Here is a 26686-nt window from a genome sequence, read left to right as displayed (position 1 = left end):
GTACAGGGGGTTAAAGGATCTGGTGTTGCCGCAGCTGTGGCACAGGTTGCAGCTATAGCTCAAATTCAATCCCTGGCCCAGGAACTTCCATATGCCAGGGGTGTGGCCACTAAAAAAAAAGAGCGAGCGAGAGAGATGATGATAAACAGCTATCACTGGAAGGGGAAGAGATCCGATTACTTAAACGACAGAAGACAAATGGGCTAATAGGTTCAATAATTCAGCATGTATTTATTTAAGAATTGCTGGGTACCAGGCACTGGTTCTGGACTCCCCAGCACCATCTAATACTGCTTTGTGCCTATTCAGAGAATCTGTCAGACAACAAATATGGACTGAGTGCATATTATATAGTGGACACTGAGCCAGGCCCTGGCGGGGACATGGTGGCACAGACAGAACAAACCTGCCCTAGCAGAGCTTCACAGAAGACATGCGTTAAAACAACAACAAAAATCAAAGAAATTATCCTTAATGCGCAAAGACCTATAAGGGAACAGTACATGATACTACCAAGAACATCGCTTAGTTTGGATGTCAAGGAGGCCTTCCTGGAAGTCGAGCCTGAAAAACGAGTAGGAATCAGTGAAAAGAGAGAGTAGGAGGAACAGTGTGTTTGAAGGTCCCTTGCCGGACGGGATTTATCCAGTCATTGCACACTTACTGAACACTTAGGATCTGCCAGTCACTGTGCTTTGGAAGCAGAAAGAAAACAAGAAAAACAAAGCCGGCTGAGTTTGCGTCGGAATTAGTGGCAAGGAGGGAACGGCTTCTTGTGGAAATAAAATCAATAGGACTTAACGCGAAACGAAATTGCTGAGAGAACAAAGAGTACAAAACTATTCCCACGTTTCCCTCCAGTGTGATTTAAAAGGAAGGTCAGGCTTCAATAAGAAGTGGAGGCAAATGTAGATAAAAGGCGATAAATTCGATTTCGGGCACACTACGTTTGAAAAGCTGGCAAGTTATTCCGCTAGAGACATCGCAGTGGTGGCAGCACCCGGCCAGCAGCCCCGGCCCAAAGCCTGGAGAAAAGCCCAAGGCTGTGACCACAGATTTGGAAATTACATCAGGGACATGCTGAGCCTTAGAGCAGAGAACATGACACAGAAAAAGAGTCCCTAACAGTATGCAAGGATCCCATCTGCTCATCTGGCTGATATTAAATGGGGCACCAAACCAGAAGAAATGAGGTACAAATAAATCAATTACAAAATGGAAAAGCTCATCCATCACCCCCGAATCGGTCTGGAAAAGCTGTGGGATATAACGGTTCTTTTCTCTAATGCTTCTGCTAGGACACAAAGGGAGGCTGCAGGTGAAGAGGCCCTCAGACAGTTCACTCCCTCACATGGTGACAGTGAAGAAACCAGCACCCACGGTGACTACGGAAGTTGGTCAAGGTCAACCCCTAGCTAGCTATTGCCAGGGTCAGGACACCACTTCCACAGGGCAAGAATCTAATTTAAATAGAACAACAAGGAGTTCCCGTCGTGGCGCAGTGGTCAACAAATCCGACTAGGACCCATGAGGTTGCAGGTTCGATCCCTGGCCTCGTTCAGTGGGTTAAGGATCCAGCATTGCCGTGAGCTGTAGTGAAGGTCACAGACGCAGCTCAGATCCTGGGTTGCTGTGGCTGTGGTGTAGGCCAGCAGCTACAGCTCCAATTAGACCCCTAGCCTGGGAACCTCCATATGCCGCAGGGTGTGGCCCTAGAAAAAGACAAAAAGAAAAAAATAAACCAACAAAACTAAGGTCCCTCAAGGACTCCTAAATAACTATGAACTTAATTGTACACATACATTTTCTTCTTTAAGAGAAACAAAGCCAATTTTCTTCCTATAGTCCTTTACAGTCAAAGAACTAATTCAGACATCCCCTTTGCAACATATAAATTACCAGGCTTCTAGCTATAGCTACCATGAAGAAAACTATTATCTAAGGAAATATAATTGCTACTTATACCATCTGTAATTCAATGAGTAAATACGGAGCTACATGAGTAAATAAAGGGTAAATTTACTCATATGCACAAATAATAATGCATATATCTTACCTAAATTATAAATATATCTCAAGACTTTATTGTCCGCAAGCCTAGGTCCACGTGCTAGCTACGTGAGAATTATGAAAACACAATATAATGGACTTTTGGAATCATAATATGTAATGACTTCTACTATGAAATAATGATTTAATAAAATAACGTCATTCTATTTTTATTTATATATCCTGTTTACCTGCACAAAAGAATTCAGAGCAGCACACATGTTTAAACATGCAATACTGACCACTTCAGTATTTTTCAGAAAATAATTAGTCAAAAGAATCAGAGCTGACTGGTACATCCTGAGTTTGGGGGTGTTTGTTTTAACTGGTGAAAACTAAGTATTTCTGAAGGAGCAGAGAAGTGGATGTGCCTACCATCTGACGAACGCTGATAACTGGGGTGAGCACTGACTTAAGATTCCGAGTCACAGACCAAGGAGGCTTGGCAGCTCCCTTACTTCACTGACGGAATTCAGAGGAGCGAAACGATGCTCCCAAGGTCACACAGCTGGTTAGTGGCTCTGTCCCATGTTTCTTAGCAACCAAGATTTAAAAAAAAACAAACAAACCTTGAGTTACATAGCCCTCACTGCTGAATAAAAAGAAACATAAAATTAGTCTAAAGACTGATTTTTATACACACACACACACACTGCTGTGTCATAAAAGAATAGAGCTGAATAATACACATACACACACGTGTATATATTCCTGTATAATAAGAGAAGAGAGCTGAACTAATAATATAGATAGCATTGGGGAACATTAAGAAATATTCTTCTTGGAGTTCCCGTTGTGGCTTAGCAGGTTAAGGTCCTGATGTGGTCTCTGTGAGGACGAGGGTTCTATCCCTGGCCTTGCTCCGTGGGTTAAGGATCTGGTGCTGCCACAAGCTGCAGTGTAGTTTGCAGATGCGGCTGCGAGCCAGTGCTGCTGTGGCTGCTGAGCAGCCTGAAGCTGCAGTTCCCATTTGTTGCCTGCCCTGGGAACGTCCATATGCTACAGGTGTGGCCGTAAAAACAAAAAATAAATATATTCCTTGAAGGAAAAAAAAGAGGCTACATCTATTTACCCACCAGTATACCAAAAGAAAGGAATCAAACACTGGAATTTTGACCCTCCGCAGGTTTCTGCGAATCCACCATTTAAAAACCATCTTCACTAGGCAAATTTTTTTAATAATGTGTGTATCGGAAAACTACAGGCACCAGGTGAATGTTTCTATTTTGTAAAAGAAAAGATTTCATTTGCCTAAAGAGCAGACGTGAGGAAAAGGGAAAATTGAGGATACTGCCAGGTTTTCGGGCAGCGACATGAAGTAGATGGTGGTGCCATTTATCAGAGACCAGTAGGCACCCCAAATTTGAGAAAAGATCTGAAGCAAGTGATAGAACTAGCAATGCAGATATCTGAGGGGGAAAACAAAAACAAAAAACCACTGAAAACAGAAGGAACAGCAAGAGCAAAGACGTGTACCTGGTGTATTTAATGAATAGCAAGGATGGCTGGAGTACATACCAAGCAAAGAAAGGACTCGTAAAAAATGAAGTAAGGGCTGCAATGGGGAAAAAAGGGGAGGTCACAGCAACCAGACCAAGTACATGCTCAAACCATAATGGAACTAAATTAGAAATCAGTAACTTAAAATGAAATGCAGGAGTTCCCTCCATGGCTCAGTGGTTAACGAACCCAACTGGTATCCATGAGGATGCAGGTTCGATCCCTAGACTCACTCAGTGGGTTAAGGATCCACTGTGGCCGTGAGCTGTGGCGTAGGTCGAAGACGTGGTGTAGGCCAGCAGCTGCAGCTCCAAATCAACCCCTAGCCTGGGAACTTCCATATGCTGCGGAGTACAGCCCTAAAAAGACCAAAAAAAAAACAAAAAAAAAAAAGCAGAAAATCTCTAAATATTTGGAAATGCAAAAATTTGCTTCTAAATGACTCATGAGTTTCTTTCAATAAATTAGAACTTTTTTTCAATTAAATGGTAATGAAGATCAACGTATTAAAATTTGTAGGAGACAGCTAAAGGGAAGTTATTGATAGCATTAAAAATGCATAAATTAGAAGAGCGCTCTAAAAATCAATAACCTGAGCTTCTACCTTAACAACTAGAGAAAGAAGAAAAAACGAAATATAAAGTAAGCAGAAGGAAAGAAACAATAAATGTTAGAACAAAAATAAATGACATCAAAAACAGGAACACATTGGAGTTCCCGTCGTGGCGCAGTGGTTAACGAATCCGACTAGGAACCATGAGGTTGGGGGTTCCATCCCTGGCCTTGCTCAGTGGGTTAAGGATCCAGCATTGCCATGAGCTGTGGTATAGGTCACAGACGTGGCTAGGATCCCACGTTGCTGTGGCTCTGGCGTAGGCTGGCAGCTACAGCTCCGATTAGACCCCTAGCCTGGGAACCTCCATATGCCACAGGAGCAGCCCAGAAATGGCAAAAAGCCAAAAAAAAAAAAAAAAAAAAAAAAAAAAAAAAAAAAAAAACAGGAAGACATTAAAGAAAAATAATCTAAGCTGGTTTTTTGAAAAGATCGAGAAAAAAAAAAAAAAAAAAACTGGTAAATCTCTAGCCATGTTAAACCAGAAAAAGTGAGAAGACACCAACCACCAATATCAGGAACAAGAGAGAGAACATCCCAAAAAGGTTAAAAGGGAATACTAGTATAGCATCATCTGATGCCCATAAATTCAATAACACAGATGATGAAATAAAGTACTTGAAAGACAAAAACTGCCAATACGCACTCAGGAAGAAACAAACGTCCCAAATAGCCCTAAATCTATAAAATAAACAGAATTTTAGTTAAAAACCTTTCAAAAATAAAATTCCAGGCCAGATGTTTAACAATGTGAATTCTACCTAATATTTAGAGAAGAAATAACACCAATTCTAGACAACCACTTCGCAAGTGCTTTTATGAGCATTCCCCTAAAACCAAAAACTAGGCAAAGATATTATTATAAGAAAGCTGCAAGTCAATACCTCTCATTAAAATAGATGCAAAAATCCTTACAATAACATTAGCAAATAGAGTCCAGAAATATAAAAAAGACTCAGACATCTTGACCAAGCAGATTTCATCCCAAGAATGCAAGGCTGGTTCATCATTTGAAAACTAATCAGCATAAATCACCTTTTAAAGGACTAAATAAGAAAAGCCATATATGATATCAATAGATTCAGGAAAAAAATTCAACAAGATTTAATACCCATTCATAGGGGAAAAAAAAAAAACTGTCAGCAAATTAGGACTAGAGGAAACTTCCTTAACTTAATGGTATCTATACGGAATCCATAGCCAGCATTATCCTTAATGATGAGAAACAATGTTTTTCCCCTGGGGTCAGGGGCAAGGCTGGGAAGTCCTCTCTCACCATCCTTAAACAGTGAGGGAATGTGGCAGGTACCACCTCAACCAAGGGATCACAATTGCCATCACCAGTGACAAGTCACGTTGATGCCAGGTACCCCTGAAATGATGGGATGGGAGAGTCATATGTCACCTCGATGTATTCGTCCCAAAAGCCCACCACGCCAGTCTCGCGATGAGGAAAAAAAATCAGACAAATACAAGTTGAAGGACATTCTACAAAATACCCGACCAGTAGTACTCTTTGAAACTATCAAGATCATGAAAAGCAAGGAAAGACTGAGACTGTGTCACAGCCAAGAGGAGATACGACAAACTAAATCCTCTGTGATATCCTAGATTAGACCTTGAAATTTAAAAAGATGTGTCAGTGAAAAAACTGGTGAAATCCAAACAAAGTCAGGCATTTGGTTAATAGTGTCGTACCAGGAGTTCCCATTGTGGATCAGTGGGTTAAGAACCCAATATAGTGTCTGTGAGGATGCAGGTTCAATCACTGGCCTGGATCCAGCGTGGCTGTGGCTGTGACAGGTCTACAACTACAGCTCCAATTCAACCTCTAGCCTATGAACCTCCTATGTCGCAGGTCTGGCCATAAAAAAGGAAGGAAAAAAAGAAGTGTTGTATCAATGTTAGTTTCTTAGTTTTGACAAATACACCATGGTTACATAAGATGTTAGCTTTAGGGGAAACTGGTAATAGGCATACAGGAACTCCCTCAACTATCGTTGTAACTTTTCTAGAAATCTAAGATAATTCCAAAATAGAAATATTTTTAAAATAAAAGGGCAGAAAAAGATATACTGTGTAAACATTAACCAAAAAAAAGAAAAAAACTAGAGTATATTAATATGAGATAAAGCAGACTTTAAAACAAGGAATATTTCTACAGATAAAGACAAACATTACATAGCTATGAAGGGCTTATTTCACCAAGAAAACTTAACAATCCTAATTGTACGTGCATTAATTACAGAAATCCAAATGCATGAACTACTACTAAAAAGGTTATATTTGAAAGAAGGTGTAGACAAATTTCAATTAGAGAGTCAATAGTCCACTCTTTTAGTCAGGAGAACAAGTAGGCAGAAAATGTCCTCCTTAGAGTTATAGAAGATCTGAAAAATATCATCAACCAACTTGACCTAACTTTTATAGAATATTACACACCCAACAGCAAGAGAAAGACATTCAAGTAAACATGGAATGAACACCAAGATCAACCTATGTTCTGGCAAAAAACAAACCTCAGCGAGTTTGAAGAAAATGAAATCAGGCAAGTATGTTCTGTGACCATGAGAGAATTAAACTAGAACCCAATAACAGGAAGGTATCTGGAAAAATCCCCCAAATCGTTGGAAAATTACAGGAGATGCAGGTACACATTAACCACAAGTGTAAACCAGGCCCCCAACTCCCCACTAGCAACAGAGCTCAAGGAGAGATGCCTGCTCTTCCACAGGCCCAGGACGTACTTTTGGGAATCTTTTTCCTCTTCAAGGATGTCCACTACTTAAGGAAATACAGTCTGTAATTTTATTACCAAAAGCATTTCCAAGCAAATACAGTTTATAAACGTAGTACCAAGAGAATTTCCGTGACAATTCTCAACTCCGACTTCAGTCTGATTCTCTCATACTGAACATGTAAATATTTTTATGCTAGCCATATAACTCTCATACTGCCCAAAACATATTCAAATCAAATCTGCAATGTACAGAACTCTTTAAAGAAAATATTGTTTTACTCTGACATTTTTTCAGTAATTAATAGTATTTTAAGTGTCATTATAATATTACTGCAACTACTCCTTAATAAAACACAGGCACTTTCTGAATTATGAATATCTACTTCACGAATGCCCATTTTAAAAAAGTTCTGAAACTTTTCACCTACCCGAGGAGGTTCTGTCCTTACAAGGGTTCCATTAGCACCGCCTAGTGGATGAAATAAGAAACTGAGGTTCGATGGTTTTCCTTATCTTTCTTAGAGCTGAAGCGAACTCTGCTGAAGCAGGAAGGAACCTTAAATTCTGAGGCCCAACCCATCGTATCACATGGAGAGAAGGAGAGGAAGTGTGTGAAGAACTTAAGGGATGTGAATGTGACCACAAAGATGGACACTAGGTCCCCTGATTCTTACAACAGCAAACTGGCTCTTTCCACTACACCATGTGAAAAAAAAAAAAAAAAAAATTAACCTCCACCCTTCCCTCACATCACATACAATATTTAAGTGGAAATGGATCACAGACTTGAAATTAAGACCTCAAACCTTCTATAAAAGAGCACAGGAAAAAAAAATTTTAATGACCTAGATTTGGCAAGGATTTCTCAAAACAAAAAAGTACTAACTATAATGAAAAAAAAAAATCAATAAATTAGACCTCACCAAAATTAGACCCCAGCAAAGCCAGGAAACTTTTGGTCTTTAAAAGAAAGGTGCTCTTACAAAAATTAAAAGGCAAACCACAGACTGGTAAAACATATTTGTAAAGCATACATCTAACAAATGCACAAAAGACTGGAACATATGCTTCACCAAACAAGATATATGCGCTGGCTTGTGAACACATGTAAAAATTGATATCCACTGGTCATTTCAGAAATCCAGACTGTAAATACAATGAAATACCACTATGCTAGGCCACTAGAAATACAACTAGAACGACCTAAAATCAAAGACTGATCGTACCAAGTGTCGGTGAGTATATCAGCAACTCCAACTCTCACACACTGCTGGAGGAAATGCAAAATTGTATCATCGCTTTGGAAACAGCTTAGAAGTGTCTTAAAATGTAACCATACAGCCACATATGACCCAGCCATTCTGCTCCTAGCTGTGGACCAGAGGAAGGAACACGCATGTCCACATAAAGACGTGTACATGAATACTGACAGCCACTCGGTTTGTAACAGCCAAAACGTCAACATTAACCAAATATCTCAGCTGATGAATGGATAAACAAAATGTGCTCTATCTTGAAAACAGAATAATTTATCAATAATAAAAAGGAATAAACTATTGATACATGTAACATCATGAATGAACATCCAAATAATTACGTTGTGTAAAAGGGCCAGACCAAAGAGGAGCTACTCTGATTCACGTCTATAAAAATTCTACAAACTGCAATCTACAGTGTCGGAAAGCAGATCATAGGTTCCTGGAGTGGGACAGGGTATCAGAAGGAAGGGAGAGGATATTATAAAGTTACTTTGTTTATGTTCATTATCTTAATGGGAAAGATGGTTTATGGGTCTATACATGGCAAAATTCAAACTGTAAAATTTAAATATGTGCAGTTTATTAGATGTCAATTATACTTCAATATAACTCTAAGAAATAGACAATATACTCACCATATGAGCCAGCATTCCATTCTTAGGCATTTATCCAAGAGATTAAAAATATATATATATATATATATATATATATATATATATATGTCTACACTCTAGAACAAGAGAATTTGTTACTACTTAATAGTGACAAAAAGCAGATCACTCATTGCCTAGGGTCAGGGTGGGGGATTAACTACAAAGGGGCACCATCTGGAGAGAAAATTTTGTAACTACATTAAGTTTCCGGATAGGAATTTTCCCATACATCCAAGTAAAATAGTTTTTGAATTGCAAACAGCTGCTTTAAATGATCAATAACAATTATCTTTACTGAACACAACTCTCCACCAAGCCTTGTGTCCTCCGCATCCATTTTCTCTCATCTTCTAAACCATCCTGCAAAGTAGGTTTTATTTTTCCTAGTTTAGATTAGGAGGGCTCAGATAAGCAAACTACCCAAAGGAGCTCAATAAAAAATGAGCAAGCCTCAGCCTCCAAGAACAAATCTGGGTCTGTCTCAATGTAAAGTACCCCTGACACTAAATTCTGCCTTCCCAACAACCTACATCCTTATAAATGGAGGTGACTTCCAGTGCACTGACACTTGAGAAAAATGCATTGGCTTCCTTAAACAAGTACCTCCTTGTACACAAATATTTGCTGGTACAACACCACTCATTCCTCAGGAGATGCCTAACATGTGCTAAGGACTGAGTAAATAGTCTGTATGTTTTAACCGAAATGCACAAGATTTATTCTAAGGTAACCATTAGTTGCATTACAAAGCTTTTCCATTAAAACATCTCTGATTTGGAGGGGAAATGACACTTTAAGGCACATCCATATACAAGGATATAACCGATTTTGCAATTATTCCTGACCTGATTACCACACACCAATATCGTGTAAGGATAAAGCCAAAAGGTGGTGACTGCCAAGAACTAGGTCTGAACACTTTTCTCTCTGCCCCCACAGTGGGTGGCCAACAGGGCAGCCAAAAGACACCGTAAAAAGCAAAATATCCAGGTTGAAAGAGATGCAAGTTTGAAGATCACTGGACCTTATTCGTTGGTTTAATTCCTTCATGTATTTTTTTTTTTTTTTTTTTTTTTTTTGGCATCCGCTATGAATTCCCTAGTCAATCGAGCTGAGCTAGCCACACCACGGATCCAGTCTCATACACAGTAGAAGATGTAACTGAAAAAACAATATTTATCACTAAACCAAAAAATGATCTATTTCTGAAAGGTATGACTTTTACCACTTGGTACAGTCAACTCTTACGTGTTGTCATAATGTGACTACTAAGAAACCACTATACAACAAGATTGGAAGCCAAGCAATACAACACCAAACTTTTACTTGGAGCTCATTAGCTATGTTTTGGGACAAAACTCAATCTCCCTGTGTGTCACGTCTCAAGTGTCAGTATGAACTAATTGATCAAGAAAATAAATATACACATACAGACATATGCTACAATATAGTTAACACTGCAGTTATTTCACTTAACCCATATTTTATTCAAATCTTTATACAAGCATTCGTTTTAGGGTTACTTATGATAGTGTTTATCAGAGAAACTTGCAGTTTTTTTTGGTTGTTTTTTCTGGGGTTTTTTTGTTTTTGTTTTGTTTTGTTTTTTTGTTTTGTCTTTTTGCCTTTCCTAGGGCCGCTCAGGCAGCACATGGAGGTTCCCAGGCTAGGGGTCGAATCAGAGCTGTAGCTGCCGGCCTACACCACAGCCGCAGCAATGTGGGATCCGAGCCACGTCTGCAACCTACACCACAGCTCACAGCAACACCAGATCCTAACCCACTGAGCAAGGCCAGGGATCGAACCCGCAACCTCATGATTCCTAGTCAGATTCGTTAACCACTGCACCACGACAGGAACTCTGTAGGTATTTTAAATAGGTTATCAAACAGCTATAGTTAACAAGGAGGTTTTCACACAACTTTTCCCACTTGCCTAGCAAACAGGACACGTATTTTTAAAGCTAAAACAAAGCTAGCCCGTGGCAGAGCTAATCACCAGAGTTCTTGCTAAATACTATTAAACTTGAGGTCTCCCCAATGACATTATATGGGTCACTTTTATCGAAAAAAAAAAAAAAAGAGTTTACTTTTTATTTTTCAGCTTTTCCTACAGATCCCATGAGAGCAGTCTGCTTTCTACTGATGTCACAGTGAAAGCCTTCTGAAGCTTCAGTAAACAGGAAAAAGAAAGAAAGAAAGAAAAAAGAAAGAAAGAAAGAAACAGATGCCTCCCATCGTTATTCTCGTAACAAAAGGTAAGGAAAAGGAGGTGGGAAATTATCTCCCCTTACATTCAGAGACCTAGTACTTTTCCAAAATAGAGAATTCAGGGGTCGCTAAGGACTTGAGGAATCTGGGAGACAGAGGTGGAATTCACTGTGCAGTCCTCTTCGTGTGTGACACGGTGATCCGCCTTATCTGAGAACATGAAAGTGAAGAGGCCTCCCATTTCTAGGTAGAAAGGCAGGCGATGTGTGCATCGTCTTCACACTGGATGATAACTCTTTGGCAATTTTTTAAAAAATAGGACCGCTTGGAATCATTGAAAGCACAGCAACTAGAGGGGTATTCCTAAAGAAGACCTTCTAACCAAGAGTCTTCTAACCAAGCAGTCCAGCAGAATAAAAAACTAATTGTAAAGTGTTATAGAAACTCTCTCACAGGAAAAGAAAAAAGTTATAGGCTATAAGTAAATCATACACAGAATAACAGAAAATTCTGTGGTTTTAGGTAGGCAGTTTATTATTGATATACTAGAAAATTAGGTAGTAGAAAGTTTGTCACTTTTGTTTCCTAAAAAATGTAGAGTGGAACCACTCATGTACTGCTGATAGAAGTATAAACTCGTACAAGCACTTTGGCAAACTGTTGAGTCGTATCTTCTAAGCTGGACATATGCATATGCTATGACCAACAATGCTACTACTATGAAGATACCTAAAAGAAATGCATACACATATCCACCAAAAGACTTGTACAAGACTGTTCAGAGCGGCATGACTCATAATAGCCAAAACCTGAAAATAAGACAACATCCACCAAGAGAAGAATAAATAATATGGTATATCCACATAATGGAAAACTATACCGGAATGAGAATGAACCATCTATTTCTCCAGGCAACAATATGGACAAAACTCTTTTTTAAAAAGTTGAGCAAGGATTATACATCATGATCAAGTGGGATTTAACCCAGGGATGCAAGGGTTCTTCAATATCCGCAAATCCATCAGTGTGATACACCACATTAACAAACTGAAGAATCAAAACCATACGATCCTCTCCATAGATGCGGAAAAAGCCTTTGACAAAATCCAACACCCATTTCTGATAAAAACCCTTCAGAAAGTGGGCATAACGGGAACTTACCTCAACATGATAAAGCCATATACAACAAACCCACAGCAAACATCATTCTCAATGGTGAAAAGCTGAAAGAAAGAATTCCTGCTGAGATCAGGAACAAGACAAGGATGCCCGCTACTGCCACTACTCTTCAACATGGTTTTGGAAGTCCTAGCCACAGCAATCAAAGAAGTAAAAAAAATAAAAGGAATCCAAATTGGAAAGGAAGAAGTAAAACTATCGCTATTTGCAGACGACATGATACTGTACCTAGAGAATCCTAAAGACTCTACCAGAAAACTGTTAGAGCTCATCCACGAATTTGGCAAAGTCGCAGGATACAAAATTAATACACAGAAATCGACAGCATTTCCATACACTAACAATGAAAGAGCAGAAAAGGAAATTAGGGAAGCAATCCCATTTACCATCACATCCAAAAGAATAAAATACCTAGGCGTAAACCTTCCTAAAGAGACAAAAGACCTGTACTCTGAAAACTACAAGCCACTGATGAAAGAAATCAAAGATGACACAAATAGATGGAAAGATATACCATGCTCGTGGATTGGAAGAGTTAATATTATCAAAATGACTATACTACCTGAGGCAATCTACAGATTCAATACAATCCCTATCAAATTACCAAGGACATTTTTCACAGAACTGGAACAAAATATTAAAAAAAAAAAAAAAAAAAGTTTGTTTGGAAGCACATAAGACCCAGAATAGCCAAAGACATCCTGAAAAAGAAAAATGGAGCTGGAAGAATCAGGCTCCTGGACTTCAGACTATACTACAAAGCAACAATCATCAAAACCACATACTGACACAAAGACAGAAATAGAGATCAGTGGAACAGGATAGAAAGCCCAGAATTCAACCCACACACCTACAGCCAACTCATCTATGACAAAGGAGGCAAGGATATACAATGGAGAAAGGACAGCTTGTTCAATAAGTGGTGCTGGGAAAACGGGACAGCCATATGGAAAAGAATGAAATTAGAACACTCCCTAACACCATACACAAAAATAAACTCCAAATGGATTCAAGACCTAGATATAAGACCAGACACTATCAAACTCTTAGAGGAAAACATAGGCCAAACACTCTCCGACATAAATGACAGCAACATCTTCTCAGATCCACCTCTTAGAGTATTGACAATAAAAAGAAAAATAAACAAATGGGACCTAATGAAACTAAAAAGTTTCTGCACAGCAAAGGAAACCCTAAACAACACAAAAAGACAACCCACGGAATGGGAGAAAATCTTTGCAAGTGAATTGATGGACAAGGGATTAATCTCCAAAATTTATAAACAACTTCTGCAGCTCCATACCAAAAAAACAAACAACCCCATCCAAAAATGGGCAGAAGATCTAAACAGACAGTTCTCCAAAGAAGACATACAGATGGCCAAGAAACACATGAAAAGATGTTCAACATCACTCATTATTAGAGAGATGCAAATCAAAACCACGATGAGGTACCACCTTACACCAGCCAGAATGGCCATCATCCAAAAGTCTACAAACAATAAGTGCTGGAGAGGGTGTGGAGAAAAAGGAACCCTATTACACTTTGGTGGGATTGTAAATTGGTGCAACCACTGTGGAAAGCAGTATAGAGACTCCTCAGAAAACTAAACATAGAACTACCATTTGACCCAGCAATCCCACTCCTGGGCATCTATCCAGAGAAAACCACGACTCGCAAAGACACATGTACTCCAATGTTCATTGCAGCACTATTTACAATAGCCAAGACATGGAAACAACCTAAATGTCCATCAACAGAGGAGTGGATCCAGAAGATGTGGTACATATACACAATGGAATATTACTCAGCCATTAAAAAGAAAAAAATACCGGCATTTTTAGCAACATGGATGGACCTAGAAACTATCATGCTAAGTGAAGCCAGCCATACAATGAGACACCAACATCAAATGCTTTCACTGACATGAAGAATATGAAAAAAGGACAGACTGAACATCTCTGCAGAACAGATGCTGACTCACAGACATTGAAAAACTTATGGTCTCTGGAGGAGACAGTTTGGGGGGTGGGAGGATGTGCTTGGGCTATGGGATGGAAATCCTGTGAAATCAGGTTGTTATGATCATTATACAACTACAGATGTGATAAATTCATTTGAGTAATTTAAATAAATAAATAAACAAAAAGTTGAGCAAAAGAAGCTAAACACAAAAGAGCACAGTCAATAGAGTTCAAAACCAGGCAAATCAATCTATGGTGTGAGAAGTTAGGATAGTACTTAGCTTTTGCAGAAGATGGAGGACACTGAATGAAGGTACAAGGGTGGCTACTAGGCTAATACAACACATTATATCCTATTAATCTGGTGCTGGTTACATGGTGGGTTTTTTTGTTTGTTTTTTTTTGTCTTTTTGCCATTTCTTGGGCCGCTCCCGTGGCATATGCAGGTTCCCAGGCTAGGGGTCAAATCAGAGCTGTAGCCACCGGCCTACGCCAGAGCCACAGCAACACAGGATCCGAGCCACGTCTGCAACCTACACCACAGCTCACGGCAACGCCGGATCATTAACCCACTGAGCAAGGGCAGGGACCGAACCCGCAACCTCATGGTTCCTAGTCGGATTCGTTAACCACTGCGCCATGACGGGAACTCCACATGGTGTTTTTTAACTTGTGAAACTATAACAAGCTGTATATTTATGTGTGCTCATTTCCACCTATGTTCCAAAATTTGTTTTAAAAAACAAAGCATATGTTTATGAGAGTACCGCTTTAACTGAGATTCCTGATCCATTAATTTCTTTTTTAGAATATGGTGAAGGAAGAGCAGACCAGACTATGGAGCAAACTCAATGCAGAGACGAGAGATATATTATGGGTATGCATGGCTGTTGCATTGCGTGCTCTGAAAAGGGCCAGTGTCTCTATCAACAAGGTATTAAAAGACTCACCCATCGCTTCTCCGCCTTTTGGCTAAGATCAAGTGTAAAAGACTCTCCCAGTTAAGCAACGCACTGCACTTCCCTGCCAAAGGCAAGCTGAAAGCTTAGAGCTAACAGGCTACGCTCTAAAAGGACCACATGCTTCCACTCTGACCAGGTGAGTGGTAACAAAGAGTCAGCTGTGTTTGTTCTCCAACCAGTTTATCCTAATTGACTTGATACTGCAATTACATAATTTAATTAAATATTACATAAACATATGAATGCAAAGAGAGTCGTTTCCATGACAACTAAGTTTTTAGAAAAACTCAATAAAGATAAGTTGCCAAAGAAAACTGTGATGAATTAGGAAGAATAAGACAACTTGCAAAAGATGAGTAGAAAATCTTCACAATCTAAGACAGGCCTTCAAGACTTCTTCATTAAGCATCTTTAAATTCCCACTCAACTTAAAAAAAAAACCTGAACTTGACACAGTAAATGCATCATGGGGTATTTATGGAAGAAAAAGGATTATAGGAGTTCCCATCATGGCTCAGCAGAAACGAATCTGACTAGTATCAGTGAGGACGCAGGTTCAATCCCCGGCCTCGCTCAGTGGATTAAGAATCCAGTGTTGCCGTGAGATGTGGTGTAGGTTGCAGATCAGCTCGGATCCGGCCTTGTCGTGGATGTGGTGTAGGCTGGCAGCTATAGCTCCGAGTCGCCCCCTAGCCTGGCAACTTTCATATGCCACAGGTGTGGCCCTAGAAAGACCAAAAAACAAAACACACACAAAAAAAAAAGAAGAAGAAAGAAAAGAAAAAGGATTATGAACTATATTAAGCAGAACCATGCTCAAAAATTGGTGCACCTAGTGTTAAAGATTGGCAAACAAACATAATTTTTTTTACACTAAATGAAATACTGAAGGTATGTATCATTTTTATGATTCCAATTTTGGGGGATTAACTAACCAACTATTCATCCCAGTTGCGAGGAACTGAAAATGGTGATGCGCCTCTCCTGCTCAACATTCAAGAAAATGAGCCCGCATTACTGGCTACCCAAGACCCACTCCCACCCCTCCCCCCATGCGCTCCACCTCACCAAAACAGTACTAAATGGCAGAAGGCGTCAAAAGAAAAAGAAAGCAATCAAGACAGTAGCAAAGGCGAAAGTAGTGTGGGAACACAGATCTTAGAAATAAAAGCATTCAAAGGAGGTTTTCACACAACTTTTCCCCCTTGCCTCGCAAACAGGACAGGTAATTTTAAAGCTAAAACAAAGCTAGCCCAGAGCAGAGCTAATCACCAGAGTCCTTCCTCCCGACCTCACTGCTACCCTGTACTAGTCCTGAATGCAAGTTTCCAGATGTGTGATTAGCAACAGCCATAGTTCACAGCACTTTGTTTATTTGCAGATTTGGCTGCAGCATTCTTACTCTGTGGTATCACTAGGGGAGCACTGACTCCTTGGGGGGGGGGAGAAAAGGGGGAAAGTTGCTAATTAAAGATGTGCTTCATCTGACTGTCCTTAAAATGCAAAGTAAAAAATGTTTTAAAATTCACAGTGCAAAGAATAAGTAGTTTTAAAGTGACTGTAAAAGTAAGCAAGGAGTTCCCGTCGTGGCGCAGTGGTTAACCAATCCGACTAGGAACCATGAGGTTGCGGGTTCGATCCCTGCCCTTGCTCAGTGGGTTAACGATCCGGCGTTGCCATGAGCTGTGGTGTAGGTTGCAGACGTGGCTTGGATCCCTCGTTGCTGTGGCTCTGGAGTAGGCCGGTGGCTACAGCTCTGATTCAACCCCTAGCCTGGGAACCTCCATATGCCGCGGAGCAGCCCAAGAAATGGCAAAAAGACCAAAAAAAAAAAAAAAAAAAGTAAGCAAAATAAAAGCAACATTAACCAATCAACACATTTAATGCAAAATATAAACAACAAATATTGCTTAAACAGGCTGACCTTATCATTCATTTAAAATAATTACAATATGTGAAGATTCTGCTAAATACTATTAGCAAAGCAAGATAACAGTTATCTATCACAAACTTCAGTTGATACGTGTGACTTGCTCATTGCTTTTTTAAATTATTGGAAAGCAAAATTAATACTGCTATCTTCTTTTAAAAGTTTGAAATATACATCGAGCACCTAAGCAGTAGGGAACTGGGGACACGGCAAAGAAAACAGGGAAATGAACATTAACTGGGTACCTATTTGGTGTCTGGGGCTCTACACGTAATACAACCACCTTGAGAAACAAGAACTATTATTTCCACTTTACGGATGAGAAAACCAGGGTTTAACAACCATGAGTAACTTGCCCAGGGTCACACAGATAATAACTGGCAGAATAGACATAACCTAAATCTGTCTGACTCTATTGCCCACAACACAAAAAAGTCAGGAGTTGCTTAATTCGTCTGGCGTTTTGGGCATCTTAAAATAAATACACTTTATTCCATTCAGAGGTATGTATTTAAATCACAGTACAGAACAAGAAAGAATTGAAAGAGCAACAACATAAAACACACAGCTTGCCCTCTAAGAGCTTATAGTCTGTTAAAGAAAATACACACACACACACACGTGTTAAGGAATACAGAGCAGTGATTAATGGATAGCTGAGGGATACAGCCACTAAGTGGTAACAGGAGCTCAAAGAAGCCAGAGATCCATGTGGTTTCACCAAGTAGGGAGGGCCTTACAAAAGATGCCAGACTACAGCCAGACCCTGGGGACGGAAGAGGTTGGAGAGGTAGAATGAAAGGTATTCCAGGATGGGGAAAAGCTGAGTTAAGGAGGAACGTAATGTATCTGGGCCAACAGTGAAGAGGGTGGCATGACTGCTTCAAAAGTGAAGGACTGAGGGGCGACAGCCCAAGTGTCCATCACCTGATGCATGAACAAGCAAAATGGGCCGTGCCTCCGCGATGGAGTACGACTCAGCAATAAAAAGAAACCAGTTACTGACACTTCTACGCATGGATGAAAACATTATACTAAGTGACATCAGTCACAAAAGGCCACATACTGTATAACTTATGTACATAACACGCCAGAATAGGCAAACCCATAGAGAAAGAAAGTAGACTAGTGGTTCCCCAAAGCTGGGAAGATAGAGAAGTGAGGAGTGACTGCTAATAGGTACCCCGTTTCTTTGTTGGGGGGGGGTGAAGACAATGTTCTAGAATTGATTGTGGTGATGGATACACAACTCTGCATACACTAAAAATGCCACTGCACTGTACACTTTAAATGGGTAAACCACCATATGGTATATGAACTACATCTCCATGAACTCATTAAAAAAAAAAAAGTTAAGGGCCTGGTGGGATGTCCCACTGTACAGTTACATGGAGTCACTAATGCCAAGGTTAAGGGTCTAGAATTTATCTGGCAGGCAGTGGGAGATAAGTGAGCAAAGACTTACCTCATGAAAGCACAGTATACAGTATAAATTTAGGACGCTTCTCTAAGAAAATTATTCACACGTTTTAAGTACACTCCTAAACTATATGCCATAATCACAAAGAAGGGAGAGAACAAGAAGATGATACTGTGATATGGTTTTGACTAAGCCACAAGCTGTGACTACTAGGGAAGTTGTTTTGCTTCAGCGCTAAATGCCGCAGATGGGTATAACATCATCATATTTATGCAAAGCCACAAAATCATCTGTGTCAGATCTTCAAATACCATAATGTTCTAAGCTCAATCATGAAAACAGCATTAATAATTGATCTGCCATAGTTTAGGGTAAGACAATGAACAGTGTAATCTGGTTTTCACTGGATGGCAGTACTCTGCATATCCTGCTTTTGTAGATATTAGGTTCAATTTAAATTCCAGCAGAACCTCCACCAAAAGCATTTCCTCCTGATGCTTACATATCTGACTCTGAATTCTAATGTAACATACTCTTCCAAAATAGATTTACCATACCAAGTAAGAGAGCTAAAGAAACAAATCTGACAGTCAGAAGCAAAAAAGAAAAATCTGGACGTTAAATATCCAATACAGAAGAAAAGATAAAGCACTCAAAATAAACCTGAAAATCACAGAGGAAAAAAAAAAAAAAAAAAAACAGGACTCAGCACGAGGTTCTACAGCATCTGGAAGTACTAATTTTTTTAAAAGGAACAAACTACATTTCAATGAGAAGGCTCGATACAGGAGAACACAGGAGGCTTCAATGGCAGCAAAATTTGGAACACGTCCATCCGTCCTTAAGACAAGCCCATACCCTCTCCTGAATCCCAGGGAAGAAAGAACCCTTCAGAAGCTGGCCTAAGGGTGAAATCCCACTTTCCCCCAGGAGGTGGTGAGATGAGAGGAACACAAAAGAAGAACTCAGCTTGAGAACCTATGCACAACCAAACTAGTGTTTGCCTTCAGAGTCACCTTGCAAACCTCCTTCAAGGTAGATGAGCCACAAGAAATAAAGGAGATAATCAGATCTGTTTTAAAACTCTCTTGCCTAAGAATGAAAGGACCAGTCTGTCTCTGTAAGGGCTTTGTCAGTTTCAGAACTGGATGAAACTTATGTTCTGTGTCCGAGAAATACAGACCACTTAAGATGACCTGGTTCGCTAACAATAAAAGCAAAATAGAGAATAAGCTATCCTAAAAAAGAAGCCTTGTCACTGATATCTAGAATAAAGTATCTGCTGTCACCAGTAAGTAGAGCAAGACTCTTCATTTCTTAACCATAAGCCAGCATTTATACAGCGACGCTTCAGTAGGAGTAAGGAGGCACTGCCTTCAAATTATTAATTGCTTTATGTTAAAAGAAACTTATCCTAATTTTCACCAACTGTCTACCTACTCCAAACAAAAGAACTGTGGGGAAAGGCAGGTGTTTACAGCTACTGTTCACCATGTTGGATGTGTTAATCCCTAAGGAAGAAAGCCTTCACATGTAATGCAAAAAATTACCAGAACAGGTTAAACAGAGTATTCTCTATGTAAATGCCAAAACCATATGCCGCTAATACATACATAAATAAAACATTCTCTTTTCAATAAGTAAGTAGAAATGATGATAAATCACAAAAGAGATGGGGAAATATCAGCAACATAAAGGCCATGATCCGGAAACAGTTTTACATAGCAGAATTATTGAAGAAAATGTCCAAATTGTAAGCATGCTAAAATTCTGACTAAAATAGGAACAGAACCCAAAATGTCACTAATAGGCTGTAAATAATTAAGAAAATGGAAGTCAAGGAAAGAGGTTTTTTAAAAAAAAAAAAAAAAAAAAAAAACAGGGTCATTCACTGACTCACATGGGACCAGAAACCTGATCTATAAAGCCAGAAAGAACAAGAAACTGAAACTGGCAACGCAGACCTGAGCTAAGGAAACAAGGATGACAAATATTCCAGGAGGTAACCACCACCAGGTTCTGAAAAACTAAAGAGAAAACTAGCCAAAAAAGGGACCAAAAAATTGTGCAAGTTCAACGAAAATTCTAAAACAATGTAGACAAAATACCTTGAGAAAATTTCTATTTAAGTTTTTTAGATCTGTTCATTAATGGGTCACCTTAGCTTTTAAGAAGCAAAATCCACAATACAGTTTTTAAGAGAGTTGAGAGAAATCTTGTAAATATATGTAAAAGCCATTAGCCTTAAGCAATTCTGTAGAGCTTGTGAGATGAAATTTAAGTGAGAATAGGCTCAATTAAATGTTTAAATCTCTCAGGCAAAACTATAAAGCTCACTTAGCAGAAGTAATATAAACAGGATAAGCTGAAGAAAAAAATTGAACTACCCTATTTGTGGATTTTTTTTCTGTTCAGTAAATAGCATAGAAAATCATACTCTACAATTCACTTAAAATGAATCACTTGGATAGTCTTAAGTCTCATCTAAATTTATTGGATCTTAAGTGAGAACCAAAGCTGCAAAAATTTTTAAATGAGATTCAACTCAAACCATCAGTTGTTCTGCTCCTCCTCCTCAAACAATATTCTCTCAGTTGGGTGATTTGATTTTCATTTTCAACGTTATAAATCCATATCTAAATCTTAATTCCTAACACCATTAAGTGCTATGCATGCAAAAAGTACTCTGGTCAAGTGGTTAAGTAAATCTGAACATAACAGTAACAGGGCATTTCAGAAGTCACTCGTGGATGCCGCCCCAGGAAAAGAGCAGCAATTATCACCAAAAGACTTTATGAAGTACCTGAGCAGATAAACAGCCCTTTCAATATCACTGAGGTCTTCATCAACTGTCAGTCTTTCTATTTCTTCTGGTGTCTGTCAAGTGTAAAATACAAATTATGCACACAAACATCTGATCAGTCTTGCCTCCAGGGACCCTATATGAGTAGAGACTAATGAAAAAGTTTCACAATTAAGCACTGTCATTGAAAACTAATCAAGGGTCTGACGAGCTCAAACCACAGGCTTCTCTAATTATTGGGTTTAGGTGGTGGAGTTTGGGGGTTTGGGGCTTTTTTTTTTTTTTCCTTGCTTTACTCTTCCAGCTTCTAGACTGAAGCTGGAGAATGACATTGTGGCTTCAGAACCGTGCTGAAATCAATTTTATGTGCATATATAAAATATATACATACTTTTAATCTCTACTATCCCAAGACTGTTTTGCCAGCATTTTCTAGCCCAGGAAATGCTAAAAGGGGGAATGAAGGCTGCAGCCGAGTGAGGATGAGAAAGACGAAATCTGGAGGGGGGTTGGGTGGGGAAGGGACTAAACTCTGGAACTGGAAGGAAATCAAAGATTCCAGCTATTGTGGCAGGTGAGACTGAAAAGAGCTGAAGGACTTATTAAGTGGATGCGTGTCTGTGTGTCTGTGTGTTGCGGCGGGGGGCGGGAGGGAGGTCGGGTCCTGTCAACTAGGTTTACCAGCAGTGAAGGGTTGGGGCCTCTGGGAGGAAGATGACTCTGCGGGGTGGGGGAGCTAGTGGGAGGTGGGGGTGGGGGGCTAGTGAAGGTTGACTCCCTTAAGGGGGCTGGGGAGCAGGGTCCCAGCTAGAGTCCTAGAGGGGCTGGGAGGAGAGGACGCGTGGTGACTCAGGATGGGGACAAAGGGTCGCGAAAGCTTTGAAGACCCATGGTCGGACGACTCTAGTATGGGTGCTAGTTGGGAGTGAAGGGGTCACTGGGGAACCTGGGCTTGCTCTGATGGGGGCGGAGGGGGGATGGGATCTGGCGTATCTCTGGAAGAGGCAGGGGCAAGAGTCGGGGCCGTGTTGACTGAGGAATGGGACTGGGGCCAGAACCCAGGCAGCAGTACCAGGGAGCCAAAGCGGGGAGGCAAGGAAAGGACCCAGGCTGAGCTGGCTGCGGCTGCGACTGCGAGGGGCAGCTACCGCAGGGACGCGGGAAGAGGGGCTGCAACCGAGGGGCCCTGGCTGTACGAGAGGGACGGCGCGGGGCTGGTCCGAATGTCAGGGGCTCGGCTGGCCGTTCCTAGAGGGACGGGTTGGGGAAAGGGCCCAGGGCCAGCTGGGCCGGGGGAATTAGAGAACCGAGGGCGTCCGAGGGGTCGCGGGCGGGCCCCGGGTGCCCGTCCCTCGGGGTCGGGGGGTCCAGGCTGGGGGAGCCCGGGGGGCGTCGAGGAAGGGGACCCGAGAGGGGCCATGTTAGGGTAACACGGGGACCGGGGACTGAAGGAGGACTGGGGGGGCAGGAGGACTCCAAGAGGGTCCCGGGCCGCCTCGGGGAGCGGAGGGGCGGGGGTCGGGGCAGGGGCAAGCCGCCGGGCGCCCTGCGGGCAGTTCCTCCACCCCGGGGCGCACCTTGAGGCTCCGGCGGACCGGCCTCTCGATGATGGTGAGCTCCTGCAGGTCCTCCATGTAGCCGAACAGGCTGTTCTGACTGAAATCCATCGCGGCGGCGAGCGGCGGCGGCGGATGCATGGACCGCCGGGCCCCCTCGCCGGCCGGGCCGGAGCGACCCCGGGATGCCGGACGTGCGCAGCCCCACGGCCGCCCACCAGCAGGACTTTCTCCCGCTTTCGGCTGCGAGAGCCGGGCGGGAGGCAAGCGGGCGGCGGGAGAAGGAGCACGGCCGCCGAGGGGGGCGGGGCGGCCTAGGCGAGGGGCGGGGCGGCCTAGGCGAGGGGGCGGGGCGAGGCGCGCGGGCGAGCTACGGGGGCGGGGCCGGAGCGGGGGCGGTGCCCGCCTCAGCCCCGCCCCCTCCCGGGCTCTGCCGGCCGGCGGGCGGGACGCAACTGCCACGCAACGTCGCAGTGGCCCCCTCCGCAACCCTCACCTCTCTGCTCTCCCCTCCCCCTCGCCCCGCCCCCGGTCGAGCGCGCGCCCCAGCTGTGGCGCGTGCGCAGAGACTTCCACCTCCTGCAGCCGGTGGGGGTGGGCTGGGGTCGGTAACCCGGTCCGGGGTTGGTGGTGTACCAGTACGAGGGGAAAAAAGGAGAGGGAGGTGGACTGGGATCTTGCTTAACTTGTTAGGGTCACCTAACCGTGCAGTTATTCCTGGGGCCGCCCTCCCCAGCGCTCTAGTTGTGGATGCGGAGACCACCGTAACTCTGCTCTAGCCTTGGGGGAGCGGTGTGTACCCAAAATAAGTAAATAGAACTTGGTGTGTGCTGGATTGATGGAGAGGGGAGTACTAGGGAGTGCCGTCTGGGAGGAGCTAGCATTGAGGGAAAGACCGCCGGCATTACAGGATTCCCTGAGAGGAGTTAAACTGAATCTTAAGACTTTTCCAAAAGAAGTAAGAGTAAGCCCCTTTCGGATTGAAGCCTGGGCGTGTTTTGGTTGTAGGACGTGCATGCAGTCGGAGTAGAGCTTGAAGTGCGGGAAACCGAGTGCTTGGCAAGGTAGAGAGGAAGAGGCCAACTCTAAGCAGCCACGTTGAGTTGGTTGCGTTTGATTGTGTTAAGAGTAGGAAGCGATAGGGAGGGGATTGGGGCGATTATTTTGGACCTCAGGGACTAGCGTTTTGTTGATAATACTCTTCAGCTCTTAAGAGTGAGCAAGGCCCATCTCTTTTTTATGTCATTCTGGTATGTTCATTCCCTCTGCACGCTCCCATTTCTCTACCACTCCCCACCCCATATGCACCCTCTCTCGTTTAAGCTATGTTCCAGTACATGTATATATCATGGAAATATACTGTTTTTAGTTTAACTATTTTTTAATAGACATGAATGCTACTGTGATAACGGATTCTGTTTCTTGTTTTTCCCTCAACATATCTTGGAGATCTATCTGGAGATATATATATGCCAGGAGTTCATTAATTCAAGCCACCGAAAGTATTTGATTTACCCACTCTAACACATTTTACTTATCAGTTCTTTAAATAAGGAACAGTTGGGTTTCCAGCAATTCCTTGTTATCACAGACCATGCTGGAAGGGGTGTTACACCTGTCTCTTATGGACCATAAGAAAGACATGGAGTTGCTGGGTCATGTGTCTGTATTGCTTGGCTTCACTCGGCCTCAGTACTCTCCAGAATGGCTTTGCCAGTTTGCACTCCCACCAATGGCCTATGAAGATAGGAAAGTTCCTGTTTCTCCATTTTATGTGCTGACATTTGGTATCATGTCCTAATTCATGTCAATCTGGCATTGGTAAAGTAATATCACATTTAATTTTCATTTGTTTCATTTTTTTAAAGTTTTATTGAAGTATAATTCATGATGTTGTGATCATTTCTGCTGTACAACAGAGTGATTCAGTTATAAATGTAGACACAGCCATTCTTTTTCACATTCTTTTCCCCTATAGCTTATCACAGAAATTGGGTAGAGTTTCCTGTGCTATACAGCAGGCCCCCGTTGCATTTCTTTAATGATCAGTGACTACCATTTTTCCACGTACTTAAGAACCATTGAGATTCTTTCCATCTGAGTTACTTATTTACATCTTTGCTGACTTTCTGCTCTATTTCCTACTGTTTTCTGAATGAGCTCTGAATTTTCTTATACTAAATACCAGTCCCTTATCTGTCTTGGACATTGCCAATATCTCCCAGTCTCTTGTGCATCCTCTTAGCTTGGTCTTTTCTATCCTACAATGTAGGGAAAGTCCTTAATTTTTTTCTTTTCAGGGCTGCACCTGTGGCATATGGAAGTTCCCAGGCTAGGAGTAGAAACAGATCTGCAGCTGCCGGCCTACACCACAGCCACAGCAACGCAGGATCCGAGCCATGTCTGTGACCTACACCACAGCTCACAGCAACACCAGATCCCGACCCATTGAGGAAGGCCAGGGATCAAACCTGCATCCTCATGGATACTAGTTATTTTCCACTGCACCATAACGGGAACACCCAGAAGTCCTTAATTTTGATGTAGCCAGATATATCCAATTTCAGCTTTGTGAAGTGTGCTTTTGGGGTCTTTTTTAAGGAGCTTTTCCTACCCATGCTTGCAAAATATTTCCCTATATTTTCCCCTATTTTGCTTTGTACTTTTACTTATTACAGGTCTTATGCATCCAGAGTTCATCTCACATATACTGCAAATAGGATTACAGTATTATTTTCTGCACACAGTAAGCCAGTTTTCCCAGCAGCACCTACCAAATAATCCATATTTTCCCCACTAAGATGTAACGGCATCTACATTGTTAGCCAAGTCTCCATAGACACCAGTCTCTGTTTGTGGGCTCTCGTTGTTCTTCTGTTGATCTGGATCTGTTCCTGTACCAGTGCTGCACTGATTTTATTGCTGTGACTGCGTTATATGTCCTAATATCTGTTAGAGGGAATCCTCTCACTCTTTGCCCTTTTTCTTTTTTTTCCAACATTGCCTTGAAGGTCAAAGAAAAACAGTCAGGGGGTTACCCTAAAGCCAAAAGTCAGGTTTTCAGAGTTCCTCTTGTGGTTCAGCAGGTAAAGAACCTGACTAGTATCCACGAGGATGCAGGTTCGATCCCTGCCTTGCTCATTGGTTTAAGGATCCGGCATTGCCACAAACTATGGCATAGGTTGCAGAAGTAGCTCAGATCTGGCATGGCTGTGGCTGTGGCTGTGGCATAGGCCAGCAGCTGCAGCTCTGATTTGACCCCTAGCCTGGGAGTGCTGCAGGTGCAGCCCTAAAAAGAAAAAAAAAAAAGTTAGATTTTCTGATCCCTATCCCACTAAGGAGCATCCAAGGGAATACAGAAAGGGGTAGATCTTGATGGGATCAGTATGGAGAAGAGGCAATGACATGATGGAGGTGGTTTTCCTTAGCAAAGCCCTTGCAGCCTCCCTTTTCTGTCAATTTCTGAATTCTCCTTTGCCCTTGATTTGTAGCTGATACTAAATGATACCTGGAAACTTTGCCCTGTTTCAGCTAAGAGGTGATGTCTCCTATATGAAATTTTTAACAGCATCCTCTGAGGCTTGATGACCTTCTTAAGCAGCAAGTGGTTGAGTTCCCAGACATGTCTTTGTGTGGACGTTGATGAAGGGAAAATATTCAGTGTGAACATTTGCACCTGCTACAGTCACCGACCCTGTGGTGGAATTAGCCCACCTTGCCAGGAAACCCGAGTCCCAGTCCTGGCTCTTTTGGTGCCATACAGTGGAATGAGTCTTGTAGCCCTGTTTTCCTGATCTGAACTGCTTTCCTACAGCTTGTCTCAATGTGTCCTCAGAGCAGCCCTGTGA

The 26686-nt window shown here is 41.8% G+C and overlaps 1 protein-coding gene across 4 annotated transcripts in view; it reads right to left on the bottom strand.

Annotated features, from left to right (window-relative positions):
* PPP4R4 (protein phosphatase 4 regulatory subunit 4) overlaps positions 1-23156 on the bottom strand; it is a 110776-nt gene extending 87620 nt beyond the window's left edge. For 2 of the 4 annotated variants that reach the window (XM_021099655.1, XM_021099656.1), the window contains exons 1-2: positions 22860-23144; positions 21283-21356 (exon numbers count right to left, since the gene is read on the bottom strand). In XM_021099655.1, coding sequence (XP_020955314.1) covers positions 21283-21356; positions 22860-22979 — 194 coding nt within the window. In that variant the 5' untranslated portion in view covers positions 22980-23144. Of the gene's footprint in view, positions 1-21282; positions 21357-22859 lie in introns of all 4 variants that reach the window. The other 2 variants (XM_021099663.1, XM_021099657.1) reach the window with 2 other exon arrangements.

The sequence above is a fragment of the Sus scrofa genome, chromosome 7 (assembly GCF_000003025.6).
Source record: "Sus scrofa isolate TJ Tabasco breed Duroc chromosome 7, Sscrofa11.1, whole genome shotgun sequence".
NCBI classification, from domain to species: domain Eukaryota; kingdom Metazoa; phylum Chordata; class Mammalia; order Artiodactyla; family Suidae; genus Sus; species Sus scrofa.
This window is presented reverse-complemented; position numbering and strand designations above follow the sequence as displayed.